This window comes from Sphaerodactylus townsendi, unplaced genomic scaffold, assembly GCF_021028975.2.
Source record: "Sphaerodactylus townsendi isolate TG3544 unplaced genomic scaffold, MPM_Stown_v2.3 scaffold_592, whole genome shotgun sequence".
Classification (NCBI taxonomy): domain Eukaryota; kingdom Metazoa; phylum Chordata; class Lepidosauria; order Squamata; family Sphaerodactylidae; genus Sphaerodactylus; species Sphaerodactylus townsendi.
The window spans coordinates 1-12,917 of record NW_025950795.1 but is presented as its reverse complement, the minus strand read 5'-3'; the positions used below and the strand labels follow the sequence as shown (position 1 = coordinate 12,917).

At 49.8% G+C, this 12,917-nt stretch overlaps 2 protein-coding genes across 2 annotated transcripts; both read left to right on the top strand.

Moving 5' to 3' along the window:
- The first annotated feature begins 28 nt into the window (after positions 1–28).
- LOC125425494 lies at positions 29–2,200 on the top strand. The gene has a single exon (XM_048483090.1). The coding sequence runs from the start codon at positions 86–88 to the stop codon at positions 2,180–2,182; it is 2,097 nt and encodes a 698-aa protein (XP_048339047.1). The 5' UTR covers positions 29–85; the 3' UTR covers positions 2,183–2,200.
- A 6,840-nt stretch (positions 2,201–9,040) lies between these two features.
- Positions 9,041–10,959, top strand: LOC125425495 (the record flags this gene model as incomplete). The annotated part of the gene is made up of 3 exons (XM_048483091.1): positions 9,041–9,693; positions 10,228–10,504; positions 10,858–10,959. Coding segments are annotated over exons 1-3 (1,032 nt in total), but the record flags the coding sequence as incomplete, so codon positions are not given.
- Positions 10,960–12,917: the final 1,958 nt, after the last annotated feature.

The window sequence follows — 12,917 nt, the reverse complement described above, 5'->3', positions numbered from 1 at the left end:
GGGGGGGGATCTGACTGTCTGTGTTCCTCATGCAGTTTTAGCCGTGTTAGAACGAAAAGGGGGCCACTGGTTAACTCAGCAACGCATGGCAAAATACCAGGCCATCCTAATTGACAGCCCAGGGGTAAAGTGCGCAGTCTCCACCAGGCTAAACCCAGCTACGCTTCTGCCTGATGAGAGTCCTCTTCTGCATGATTGCATTGAAACCATAGACATGACTTACGCGGCCCGTGCAGACTTACAGGATCAGCCATTAGAAAACCCAGAGGTAGAATTTTGGACAGATGGGAGCAGCTATATGGTGGAGGGGAAGCGGTTTTCTGGTTTTGCAGTTGTCACCCAGAACTCAGTCATAGAAGCCAGAACACTGCCCCCTACATATTCTGCACAGGCTGCGGAACTCATGGCTGTAATGCGAGCGCTGGTCCTGGCAACAGGCCAGCGGGCAAATATATACACAGACTCCAGATATGCCTTTGGGGTTGCACATGCGTTTGGGGAACTTTGGAAACAAAGGGGTTTACTAACCTCTAAAGGATCAAAAATCAAACATGCCTCGCTTGTGCTGGGCCTTCTGGAGGCCATAGACGGACCTAGCGAACTTGCAATTGTACACTGCAAGGGACATGCAGCAGGGGACTCCATCCTGGCTCGGGGTAACAGAAGGGCAGACACCGCCGCAAAAGCAGCAGCAGGGGGAAAGCAGGTTTACTACACTACTAAGGAAGCTGTTGCAAAAGCCCTCATTGAAAGGTTACAAAGACCTAGAAAAACTTTTTGGGAGGAAATGGAGGAAAGGGATGAGGAGTATTTAGAAAGGGCAGCCTGGGCACAAGAGGTATGGGAACACGAACATGCTGCCATAACAGGAGCCCTCATCCCAGCAGTACAGGACTTAGACCCAATATACACACAAAAAGAAAACAAATTCGCTGAAGGGAATGGACTACACTCCAGGGAGGACGGATGGTGGGAAACAGAGCAAGGAAAAATCTTTGTGCCTGAAGGGCTGGTATTTCAGATCTTGAAGAACCTCCACACAGGCACCCACATTGGGTGTCAGGGTCTGATAAATTGGTTTAATCTATATTTTATTGGAGCCAAAGTCAGAGCACAGGCAGAAGCAATTACAAAAAACTGTGTTATCTGCCAACGGACAAACGTTTCCTCCAACCGTCCTGTGGTTTGTGGGAAGGTATTTAGGGGACAACACCCTGGCTCCAGCTGGCAGTGTGACTTCACTGAACTGCCTCGAGCTGCAGGATACAGGTACCTCCTTGTGTTTGTAGATACCATGTCGGGCTGGCCCCTAGCCTACCCCTGCAGAACGTGCCAAGCCAAAGAGGTGGTCAAGGTACTCCTAAAGGACATTGTCCCGGCCTATGGGTTCCCGTGGGAGGGCATAGGATCCGACAATGGCGCTGCCTTCATGGCTCAGGTAGTACAGGAGGTCAGCAGAATCCTCAGGATCCCCTGGAAGCTTCACAGCTCCTGGCGGCCCCAATCCTCTGGGATGGTTGAGAGAATGAACAGGTCCGTGAAGGTTTCTCTGACCAAGATTATGCAGGAGACCTCCTTAAAATGGCCCGACGCTCTTCCCTTGGCCCTCTTGCGAGTAAGAACCAGCCCCCGAGGAAAATGGAAACTCAGCCCTTTTGAAATCATGTATGGGAGACCCTACCCTCTATCCCGACCCATCCTGGCTGACGAAGCCAGGGTAGGTGATGCTTTAACTGTCGAATATATTTCTTGCCTAGCTGCCTCAGTCTCACAGCTGCACCGTGACCTGAACGAAATCCGACCAGAAGGACTGACTGCCCCGCTGCATCCTTTCGTGCCGGGAGACTGGGTCTACATCAAAGGCTACAAGAAGGAGCCTCTCATTCCGGTGTGGAAGGGCCCCTTCCAAGTCCTCCTTGCCACTCAAGCTTCGGTGAAAGTCGGAGGGGTAAAGACCTGGGTCCATCACACTCGCCTGAAACACGCTGACGCACCACCCCTTGTGGAAGCTAGAGAAACAGCGGCTCGTGACGAGGACATCTGGTCGGCTGAATTGGGATCTGATTTGCGCATGCTTTTCCGCAGAAAGCCAGCCCACTGTGAAACACCCCCTCCGGCACCTGAAGCTGAAGAGGACGAAACTGACGCAGCCCTAACCTTGCCGGAAAACGAACACATCTAAACTACCTGTTGGAGTATTTTCCTGATACAGTCTTCAGTCTTCAGTAGAGGCATAAGTCCGGGTTCTTCCCTTTCCGAGGGACCCGGTGTCCTGTGACACTGAACTATATTTTGTGTTCGAATCAACAGCCCACGGAACTCTCCCGGTTGAAGACATCGCTGGAAAGGACCACCAACGAGGCTGAGGCAGAACTGCATTAATACTTAAAGTTTTTTTGTTTTTTTACTTTGTGTTTTGATCCAGTTTCTTAGCTGCCCTTATGTATATGCTCCCTACCCCTTCTGAACTCCCGTTTCACAGTTATTGGATTGCACCCTACTTAGCTCCTGCCTGTCGCCCCTGTCCCCACTATTCTTTACAAGTATATGGTATTGCTGTAGAAAACATTACTGTAGAATACTTAACAATCTTTGAGCGTCTCCCCAGTAGCCTTCCACAGTGGGGTCCTAAGATTGTCTCTACCCTCTACGGGGAATTGGATCTTTACTGGGATCAGCTCGAGATAGAGGACGCGGCCACGTATAAATATAACCCTTGGTTCCCTGAGTTATACTCCTGTGGGTTTGTGTGTACCCCGGTAACCGCCCCACACCTCTTTCTGTCCCTAAAAGAACCTATCTCACCGTGCCAATGCAGCCTGGACACCTTGGAGTATCCTCAAGACCCCTATTGTCTTTAGGTTTGCTCCTTGGACTCCTTATACATGGAGCTAGCCCTCTGGAACACCCCTTACGGGAACCTCTGCAGAGTTTGGCTGACTTTGGGAATCTCTCAGACTGCTGGTTGTGCTATAAAACCCAGATGGCCTACTCAGGTACCTGGGCACATTATACTCACATAGCCAAGACCCTATTATGGTGGTTTGATTTTTCAGAAGGGCCAGCTGATGTATACGATCATCATGGATGGCCCCTGAAGGTCCCCAAACAGGTGGAATGGGTCAATGTTCCTGAGGAATGGAAGCTTGACACCATTCACCGCCTGGGGTCTGATGGCAGAGAGATCTATACTACCTCCATCCGGACTGACAAGGTCCGTCGTTTCCCTATCTGTTTGCAGAGACAGGGAGGTAGATTTGACTATGGCTCTCTGTCACATCACCTATGTGATACCATTCTTACATTTACTAACTTCGAGTGGATCCCAGAAAAAGGGGAAATCTCTGTCATAGCTCCCCCAGGGAAACCACAAACAGGGTATCTCACAGTCTCAGACCCTCACTATACGATCCACATTTCTGTAAACTCCCCTGAGGCCTACGGCCAAGTATATCGTACTTATCAGAAAGATAATGTTACTGTCTGGGAAGGTACAGCCACCTCCATCCTACCCTGGATGGCCGTCCTTCAGACATGTGTAGCCCCCACTGCCAACAAGCAGATAGATCCAACTTGCCAACAGCTAGTTTCAAAGTTTCCTAGAGAAAGGAGAGCCTTATTGCTAAGCGAGAAAGGTTTGTTCTTTATCTGTGGTACTGTGGGACGAAAAGTGATACACCATGATTGGTCTGGTCTCTGTTCTTTTGGCACCGCTGTCCTAGACTTAGAAAAAAGGGAGACTATCTCACCTAGGAGGGTGTTGCACCTAGGTGGACGATACCCCAGAGAAGTAGTATACAACCCACTGGTGGGCGAAACCCATCCTTGGTGGGGCACCTTTTTCCGTACTTTGTTTCCACGATTTGGGGTAATAGAATTGGAAATGGCAGTAAGGAATATGTCTGCCATCATTGATACAGGATTCCAGGCCACAGCCCAGGCCCTTTCCGGGCTCCAAACTGAACTTCATTCTATCGCTGATATGGTTTTGCAAAATCGCCGTGCATTAGATGTCCTTAGTGCTCAACAAGGAGGAACATGTGCACTGTTGGGGGAACAATGTTGCCTGTACATAAATATGGAGGGGAATGTTACTACTAATATTAATGATTTACAGGACATTGTGCATCCCTTGAGCGAGGTGGCCCAGACAGACTTCTGGAATCATGCCCTGGATTGGCTGCCAAACTTCGCCTGGTTGAGGGGACTGTTTGTAACAATCATACTCATAATTGTATTGGGGTTGTTTGTTTGTTGTTGCATCCAATGTGCTCCCCTTGCTGCCTCTTGCTGTACGTCCGTACAAACTGCATTAAGGCCAGTTCCACCTGGCCCAAATGGTCGTCCCCTGATTGCAGTAATATCCACCAGGCCCGCAGCCTCGGCTCCTATACCAATCGCTCCTCCGCCTCCAAATGCTCCTGGTCGTGCACCCTTTTACCCCTACCCTCGTCAGCGCTGCAACACTGAACCTGGTTCAGTTAGTGTGCCCCCTCAGGTTCCTTCGGGCGCACAATTAAAAAGGGGGGATTTTGTGAGCAACACTGAAGAACTGGAAATTATGCTTTAAAGAAATACAATATAAAGATAGCAATATAGTAGTATTGCTTAGATCCCACTGCTCTTAGGTTAGGCTAACTACATTCCTTAGCAAATTACCCAGACAGGGAGCCCCTCAGTCTAAAGGGCTAATTTACTGTTAGATATTGGGAAGATAACCCTTTCCGTTATGCAGAGATGGCCATAAACAACCTGAATGTCTAAACACCCCGTCTTTGCCTTCCTGGCCTCTCAGGAACTTGATGACCTTACTGTTGTTACAAGAAGTACCATAAACACGGTGATAGCCGGAGCAGCCAGATAACTGTTCTCACATTCACTTGGGTTAGAGATGCGCTGCTTGGGAACTTGTACCAAATGTTTGACGTGGGATAATTTGTTGCAACCCTAAATCTTTTGCAATGTATGTGACTCTGCTTTGATGTACCCTAAAGAGACCCTTTAAAAACCCTGGACCTCACACCAGTTCGGGGCAGCTCTCATTTTAGGTGGGATCTGTGCTGGCTTAGAAATAAACTCTGCTTTTATTCTGAGTAAGACTTTTGTCTGTGATTGGGAACCTTTGCCTCTCTTTCTTCCCTCTGGCTTGAGGGGAGAAGAGTTCCCTTGCCCCTTGGCCTAGGTGGCTGTAACGGAAACTCTAGATAGAGAGGCAGCTCTATTATATTCATAATAACAATAATTCTAATCTGAACCTTGCCAACAAAATTGGTGCCGTGACTCGGATTTAAATACAGCCCTCTGGCTCTGCCCCTTTCCTGGCCTGGTGGGAGCGCGCCCCTCTGCCTGTTTTGGCTCAGGGCTCATCAGGTCCTAGGCCTGGGTGTCTTTGCCTTTGTGCTGTACTGATCCGAGCAGCCAGCTGATTTCAGGAGGGCTGCCGCCGGCTTCCTATTTTTTTCCCTCTTCCCTTTTTCTTCGGGACAACGCTCCAGTTTTTCTGCAAGAACACCTCTCCGGACGACAGAAGCCAGGTGCAGTAGAGATCTGTGTTTGTTTTGTTTCTGTCTGGTCTGAATAAAGCTTACGTCTTGTTTTGTGTTGTGGGGTACCCCTAGGCCACCTTTAAGATAAAAGCCCAGACGTCTGAGGTCCCGTGCTAGTTTGTTTTTACAGACGGGTTAAGTATTGGTACCTGATTACTCTGTAACAGGCTGATAAGAACTGTGTGGAAAACCCCCCCTTTCCTCTGATTCCGTCATGGTTTGGCCTAGCAAACTGCGAAAGGATGAGAAGGGGGGCCCCCAGTCTGAGGACTCAGCTCTTGCCTGTATTTTGCATAATTGGAAACTTCTCAAATGCAAGAACAAGGGAAAGAGGGAGAAACTGATTGATTGGTGTGTGAAGGAATGGCCTCTCTTTTATTTGGACGGAGGTGCCCGATGGCCTTCGGAGGGGACCCTGGATCTCGCCACCATTCAATCTCTCTACCAGGTCCTTATGACCTCGGAACGCTCCCAGCAAGGGGCAGCTTTGAAAGCCACTTTTATGGAAATCAGCTTGTGCCCCGGCAACTATACCATTCCTGATGGCTCATCCCTGGTGGTTTACAGACCGCCGCCGGCAGCGCCAGGGACTGGCCCTCCTTTCCGCTGCTCGGCTCCGATCTTGCCTCCTCCCCCGGATGAGCTGTACCCTCCCATTCCTCGCCCGTATGCCCCGTTAATTCCCACTCCGCCGCCTACCCCAGCTCAGGATCAAGCTCAGGATCTGGCACCAGCTCAGGATCAAGCTCAGGATCTGGCCCCAGCGCCCCCTTTGGGCGACCAAGGGGGGCAGGCGCTTCAACTAGTAGCCGCACGAGAGCAGGAGGACAGGAGAGCCAGGGAAGCGACGCTTGCGGCAGCAGCGGCGGAAACTCAGGCTGAAATTGAGAAGTTAGCTAGAATTATTAGGGCAGCTGAGGGACTGACAGACAGCCCCACTGGCACTCTCCGGCGCTCAGAGCGCAGGAAGCACTCGCCTGACCGGTATGTGCCGGGAACTTTCCCTCTGAGGGACCAGGTTGTGCTGGATCAACAAGCCGCACCTCTCTCCCGGTCCGTCTCCGACAGTATCCCATTGCACAACATGTGCGGATTGGGCTACAGCCGGTGATTGATCGCCTCCTGCGAAATGGCATTTTGGAGGAGTGCGCCTCTCCCTTTAACACTCCAATCATTGGAGTCCCAAAGAAGGACGGCACTTTTCGCATGGTCCATGACCTCCGCAGCATCAACCAAATTACGGTGGATCTCCATCCAGTCGTCCAAAAAATCCTTACACTTTGCTCACCTTAATTCCCGCTGATCATGCATATTTTACTTGCCTTGATTTGAAGGATGCATTTTTTTCTGTGCCTCTAGATCCTGCTTGTAGAGATATTTTTGCTTTTGAGTGGTCTTACCCGGATGGCCGTAAAACACAAATCCGTTGGACCAGCTTGCCTCAGGGTTTCAAGAATAGCCCCACTCTTTTTGGGTCTGCTCTTGAACACAGGCTTCGGGTTTGGGATCCCCCGGAGGGGCTTAACCTTCTCCAGTATGTTGATGATCTTCTCCTTTCTGCTGCTGATGCCCTTACATGCACGCAGGCCACTATTTCTCTCCTTAATTTTTTGGCACGGGAGGGGTTCCGGGTCTCGCAGGCAAAAGCCCAAATCACTCAGGAAACGGTGCTCTATCTTGGTTATCAATTAAAAAGGGGGGAGAGAGCCTTGACAGCATCTAGGAAAGATGCGATAACCAAAATAAAGCAACCCGAGACCAGGAAGGATTTAAGGAAGTTCTTGGGAATTGCAGGTTACACCAGAAACTGGATCCCAGACTATGCTACCTTAACAAAACCTCTGTATGAGATGCTGCCGGGGCCTGAACTCGCAAAAATAGAATGGGAAACACTGGAGATTAACGCTTTTCAGGCAGTAAAGCAGGCTCTTATCAGTGCCCCGGCGCTGGGCCTCCCTGACTCCACGAAAGAATTTTTCTGTTCCTGCATGAACAGAAGGGAATAGCAAAGGGAGTCCTGACCCAGGAGTTTGCTGACACTCAGAGATCTGTAGCATACTTATCAAAACAACTTGATTTGGTAGCTAAGGGATGGCCCGCGTGCCTACGTGCTGTTGCTGCTGTTTGTCTATTAGTAGAGGATGCTTTAAAATTTACGCTGGGGGGGGACCTGACTGTCTATGTTCCTCATGCAGTTTTAGCCGCAGCTAGGAACTAAAAGGGGGGCCACCACAACTCAGCAACGCATGGCAAAAATACCAGGCCATCCCAATTGACAGCCCAGGGGTAAAGTAAGTGCAGTCTCCACCAGGCTAAACCCAGCCACGCTTCTGCCTGATGAGGAGTCCTCTTCTGCATGATTGTACTGAAACCATAGACATGACTTACGCTGCCCGTGTAGACCTACAGGATCAGCCATTAGAAAACCCAGAGGTAGAATTTTGGACAGGATGGGAGCAGCTATATGGTGGAGGGGGAAGCGGTTCTCTGGCTTTGCAGCTGTCACCCAGAACTCAGTCATAGAAGCTAGAGCACTGCCCCCAACATATTCTGCACAGGCCATGGAACTCATGGTCAGGAATGCGAAGGCCAGTCCTGGCAACAGGCCAGCGGGCAAATATATACAATAGACCCCAGATATGCCTTTGGGGTTGCACATGCGCTTGGGGAACTTTGGAAACAAAGGGGTTTACTAACCTCTAATGGATCAAAAATCAAACATGCCTCAGCTTGTGCTGGGCCCTCTGGAGGCCATAGGACGGACCTAGCTGAACTTGCAATTGTACACTCCAGGCAACGAAGGGACATGCAGCACGGGACTCCATCCCAGCTCTGGGTAACAGAAGGGTAGACAATCGCTGCAAAAGCAGCAGCAGGGGGGAAAGCAGGTTTACTACACTACTAAGGAAGCATGTTGCACAAGCCCCACAGTTAAAGGTTAAGCAAAGAATCTAGAAAAACTTTTGGGGAGGAAATGGAGGAAAGGGACGAGGAGGATTTAGAAAGGGCAGCCCAAGCAGCCAAGAGGACTGGGAACAAGAACAATCTGCTATAACAGGAGCCCCCATCCCAGCAGTACAGGCAGACTTAGACCCAATATACACACAAAAAGAAAACAAATTCGGGCTGGAAGGGAGGGGACTACACTCCAGGGAGGGGACGGATGGCGGGAAACAGAGCAGGGAAAAAAATCCTTGTGCCTGCTGGGCTGGTGGCTTCAGATCTTAAAGAACCTCCACACAGGCACCCACATTGGGTGTCAGGGTCTGATAAATTGGTTTAATCTATATTTTATTGGAGCCAAAGTCAGAGCACAGGCAGAAGCAATTACAAAAAACTGTGTTATCTGCCAACGGACAAACGTTTCCTCCAACCGTCCTGTGGTTTGTGGGAAGGTATTTAGGGGACAACACCCTGGCTCCAGTTGGCAGTGTGACTTCACTGAACTGCCTCGAGCTGCAGGATACAGGTACCTCCTTGTGTTTGTAGATACCATGTCGGGCTGGCCCCTAGCCTACCCCTGCAGAACGTGCCAAGCCAAAGAGGTGGTCAAGGTACTCCTAAAGGACATTGTCCCGGCCTATGGGTTCCCGTGGGAGGGCATAGGATCCGACAATGGCGCTGCCTTCATGGCTCAGGTAGTACAGGAGGTCAGCAGAATCCTCAGGATCCCCTGGAAGCTTCACAGCTCCTGGCGGCCCCAATCCTCTGGGATGGTTGAGAGAATGAACAGGTCCGTGAAGGTTTCTCTGACTAAGATTATGCAGGAGACCTCCTTAAAATGGCCCGACGCTCTTCCCTTGGCCCTCTTGCGAGTAAGAACCAGCCCCCGAGGAAAATGGAAACTCAGCCCTTTTGAAATCATGTATGGGAGACCCTACCCTCTATCCCGACCCATCCTGGCTGACGAAGCCAGGGTGGGTGATGCTTTAACTGTCGAATATATTTCTTGCCTAGCTGCCTCAGTCTCACAGCTGCACCGTGACCTGAACGAAATCCGACCAGAAGGACTGACTGCCCCGCTGCATCCTTTCGTGCCGGGAGACTGGGTCTACATCAAAGGCTACAAGAAGGAGCCTCTCATTCCGGTGTGGAAGGGCCCCTTCCAAGTCCTCCTTGCCACTCAAGCTTCGGTGAAGTCGGAGGGGTAAAGACCTGGGTCCATCACACTCGCCTGAAACACGCTGACGCACCACCCCTTGTGGAAGCTAGAGAAACAGCGGCTCGTGACGAGGACATCTGGTCGGCTGAATTGGGATCTGATTTGCGCATGCTTTTCCGCAGAAAGCCAGCCCACTGTGAAACACCCCCTCCGGCACCTGAAGCTGAAGAGGACGAAACTGACGCAGCCCTAACCTTGCCGGAAAACGAACACATCTAAACTACCTGTTGGAGTATTTTCCTGATACAGTCTTCAGTCTTCAGTAGAGGCATAAGTCCGGGTTCTTCCCTTTCCGAGGGACCCGGTGTCCTGTGACACTGAACTATATTTTGTGTTCGAATCAACAGCCCACGGAACTCTCCCGGTTGAAGACATCGCTGGAAAGGACCACCAACGAGGCTGAGGCAGAACTGCATTAATACTTAAAGTTTTTTTGTTTTTTTACTTTGTGTTTTGATCCAGTTTCTTAGCTGCCCTTATGTATATGCTCCCTACCCCTTCTGAACTCCCGTTTCACAGTTATTGGATTGCACCCTACTTAGCTCCTGCCTGTCGCCCCTGTCCCCACTATTCTTTACAAGTATATGGTATTGCTGTAGAAAACATTACTGTAGAATACTTAACAATCTTTGAGCGTCTCCCCAGTAGCCTTCCACAGTGGGGTCCTAAGATTGTCTCTACCCTCTACGGGGAATTGGATCTTTACTGGGATCAGCTCGAGATAGAGGACGCGGCCACGTATAAATATAACCCTTGGTTCCCTGAGTTATACTCCTGTGGGTTTGTGTGTACCCCGGTAACCGCCCCACACCTCTTTCTGTCCCTAAAAGAACCTATCTCACCGTGCCAATGCAGCCTGGACACCTTGGAGTATCCTCAAGACCCCTATTGTCTTTAGGTTTGCTCCTTGGACTCCTTATACATGGAGCTAGCCCTCTGGAACACCCCTTACGGGAACCTCTGCAGAGTTTGGCTGACTTTGGGAATCTCTCAGACTGCTGGTTGTGCTATAAAACCCAGATGGCCTACTCAGGTACCTGGGCACATTATACTCACATAGCCAAGACCCTATTATGGTGGTTTGATTTTTCAGAAGGGCCAGCTGATGTATACGATCATCATGGATGGCCCCTGAAGGTCCCCAAACAGGTGGAATGGGTCAATGTTCCTGAGGAATGGAAGCTTGACACCATTCACCGCCTGGGGTCTGATGGCAGAGAGATCTATACTACCTCCATCCGGACTGACAAGGTCCGTCGTTTCCCTATCTGTTTGCAGAGACAGGGAGGTAGATTTGACTATGGCTCTCTGTCACATCACCTATGTGATACCATTCTTACATTTACTAACTTCGAGTGGATCCCAGAAAAAGGGGAAATCTCTGTCATAGCTCCCCCAGGGAAACCACAAACAGGGTATCTCACAGTCTCAGACCCTCACTATACGATCCACATTTCTGTAAATTCCCCTGAGGCCTACGGCCAAGTATATCGTACTTATCAGAAAGATAATGTTACTGTCTGGGAAGGTACAGCCACCTCCATCCTACCCTGGATGGCCGTCCTTCAGACATGTGTAGCCCCCACTGCCAACAAGCAGATAGATCCAACTTGCCAACAGCTAGTTTCAAAGTTTCCTAGAGAAAGGAGAGCCTTATTGCTAAGCGAGAAAGGTTTGTTCTTTATCTGTGGTACTGTGGGACGAAAAGTGATACACCATGATTGGTCTGGTCTCTGTTCTTTTGGCACCGCTGTCCTAGACTTAGAAAAAAGGGAGACTATCTCACCTAGGAGGGTGTTGAACCTAGGTGGACGATACCCCAGAGAAGTAGTATACAACCCACTGGTGGGCGAAACCCATCCTTGGTGGGGCACCTTTTTCCGTACTTTGTTTCCACGTTTTGGGGTAATAGAATTGGAAATGGCAGTGAGGAATATGTCTGCCATCATTGATACGGGATTCCAGGCCACAGCCCAGGCCCTTTCCGGGCTCCAAACGGAACTGCATTCTATCGCTGATATGGTTTTGCAAAATCGCCGTGCTTTAGATGTTCTTAGTGCTCAACAAGGGGGAACATGTGCACTGTTGGGGGAACAATGTTGCCTGTACATAAATATGGAGGGGAATGTTACAACTAATATTAATGATTTACAGGACATTGTGCATCCCTTGAGCGAGGTGGCCCAGACAGACTTCTGGAATCATGCCCTGGATTGGCTGCCAAACTTTGCCTGGTTGAGGGGACTGTTTGTAACAATCATACTCATAATTGTATTGGGGTTGTTTGTTTGTTGTTGCATCCAATGTGCTCCCCTTGCTGCCTCTTGCTGTACGTCCGTACAAACTGCATTAAGGCCAGTTCCACCTGGCCCAAATGGTCGTCCCCTGATTGCAGTAATATCCACCAGGCCAGCAGCCTCGGCTCCTATACCAATCGCTCCTCCACCTCCAAATGCTCCTGGTCGTGCACCCTTTTACCCCTACCCTCGTCAGCGCTGCAACACTGAACCTGGTTCAGTTAGTGTGCCCCCTCAGGTTCCTTCAGGCGCACAATTAAAAAGGGGGGATTTTGTGAGCAACGCTGAAGAACTGGAAATTATGCTTTAAAGAAATACAATATAAAGATAGCAATATAGTAGTATTGCTTAGATCCCACTGCTCTTAGGTTAGGCTAACTACATTCCTTAGCAAATTACCCAGACAGGGAGCCCCTCAGTCTAAAGGGCTAATTTACTGTTAGATATTGGGAAGATAACCCTTTCCGTTATGCAGAGATGGCCATAAACAACCTGAATGTCTAAACACCCCGTCTTTGCCTTCCTGGCCTCTCAGGAACTTGATGACCTTACTGTTGTTACAAGAAGTACCATAAACACGGTGATAGCCGGAGCAGCCAGATAACTGTTCTCACATTCACTTGGGTTAGAGATGCGCTGCTTGGGAACTTGTACCAAATGTTTGACGTGGGATAATTTGTTGCAACCCTAAATCTTTTGCAATGTATGTGACTCTGCTTTGATGTACCCTAAAGAGACCCTTTAAAAACCCTGGACCTCACACCAGTTCGGGGCAGCTCTCATTTTAGGTGGGATCTGTGCTGGCTTAGAAATAAACTCTGCTTTTATTCTGAGTAAGACTTTTGTCTGTGATTGGGAACCTTTGCCTCTCTTTCTTCCCTCTGGCTTGAGGGGAGAAGAGTTCCCTTGCCC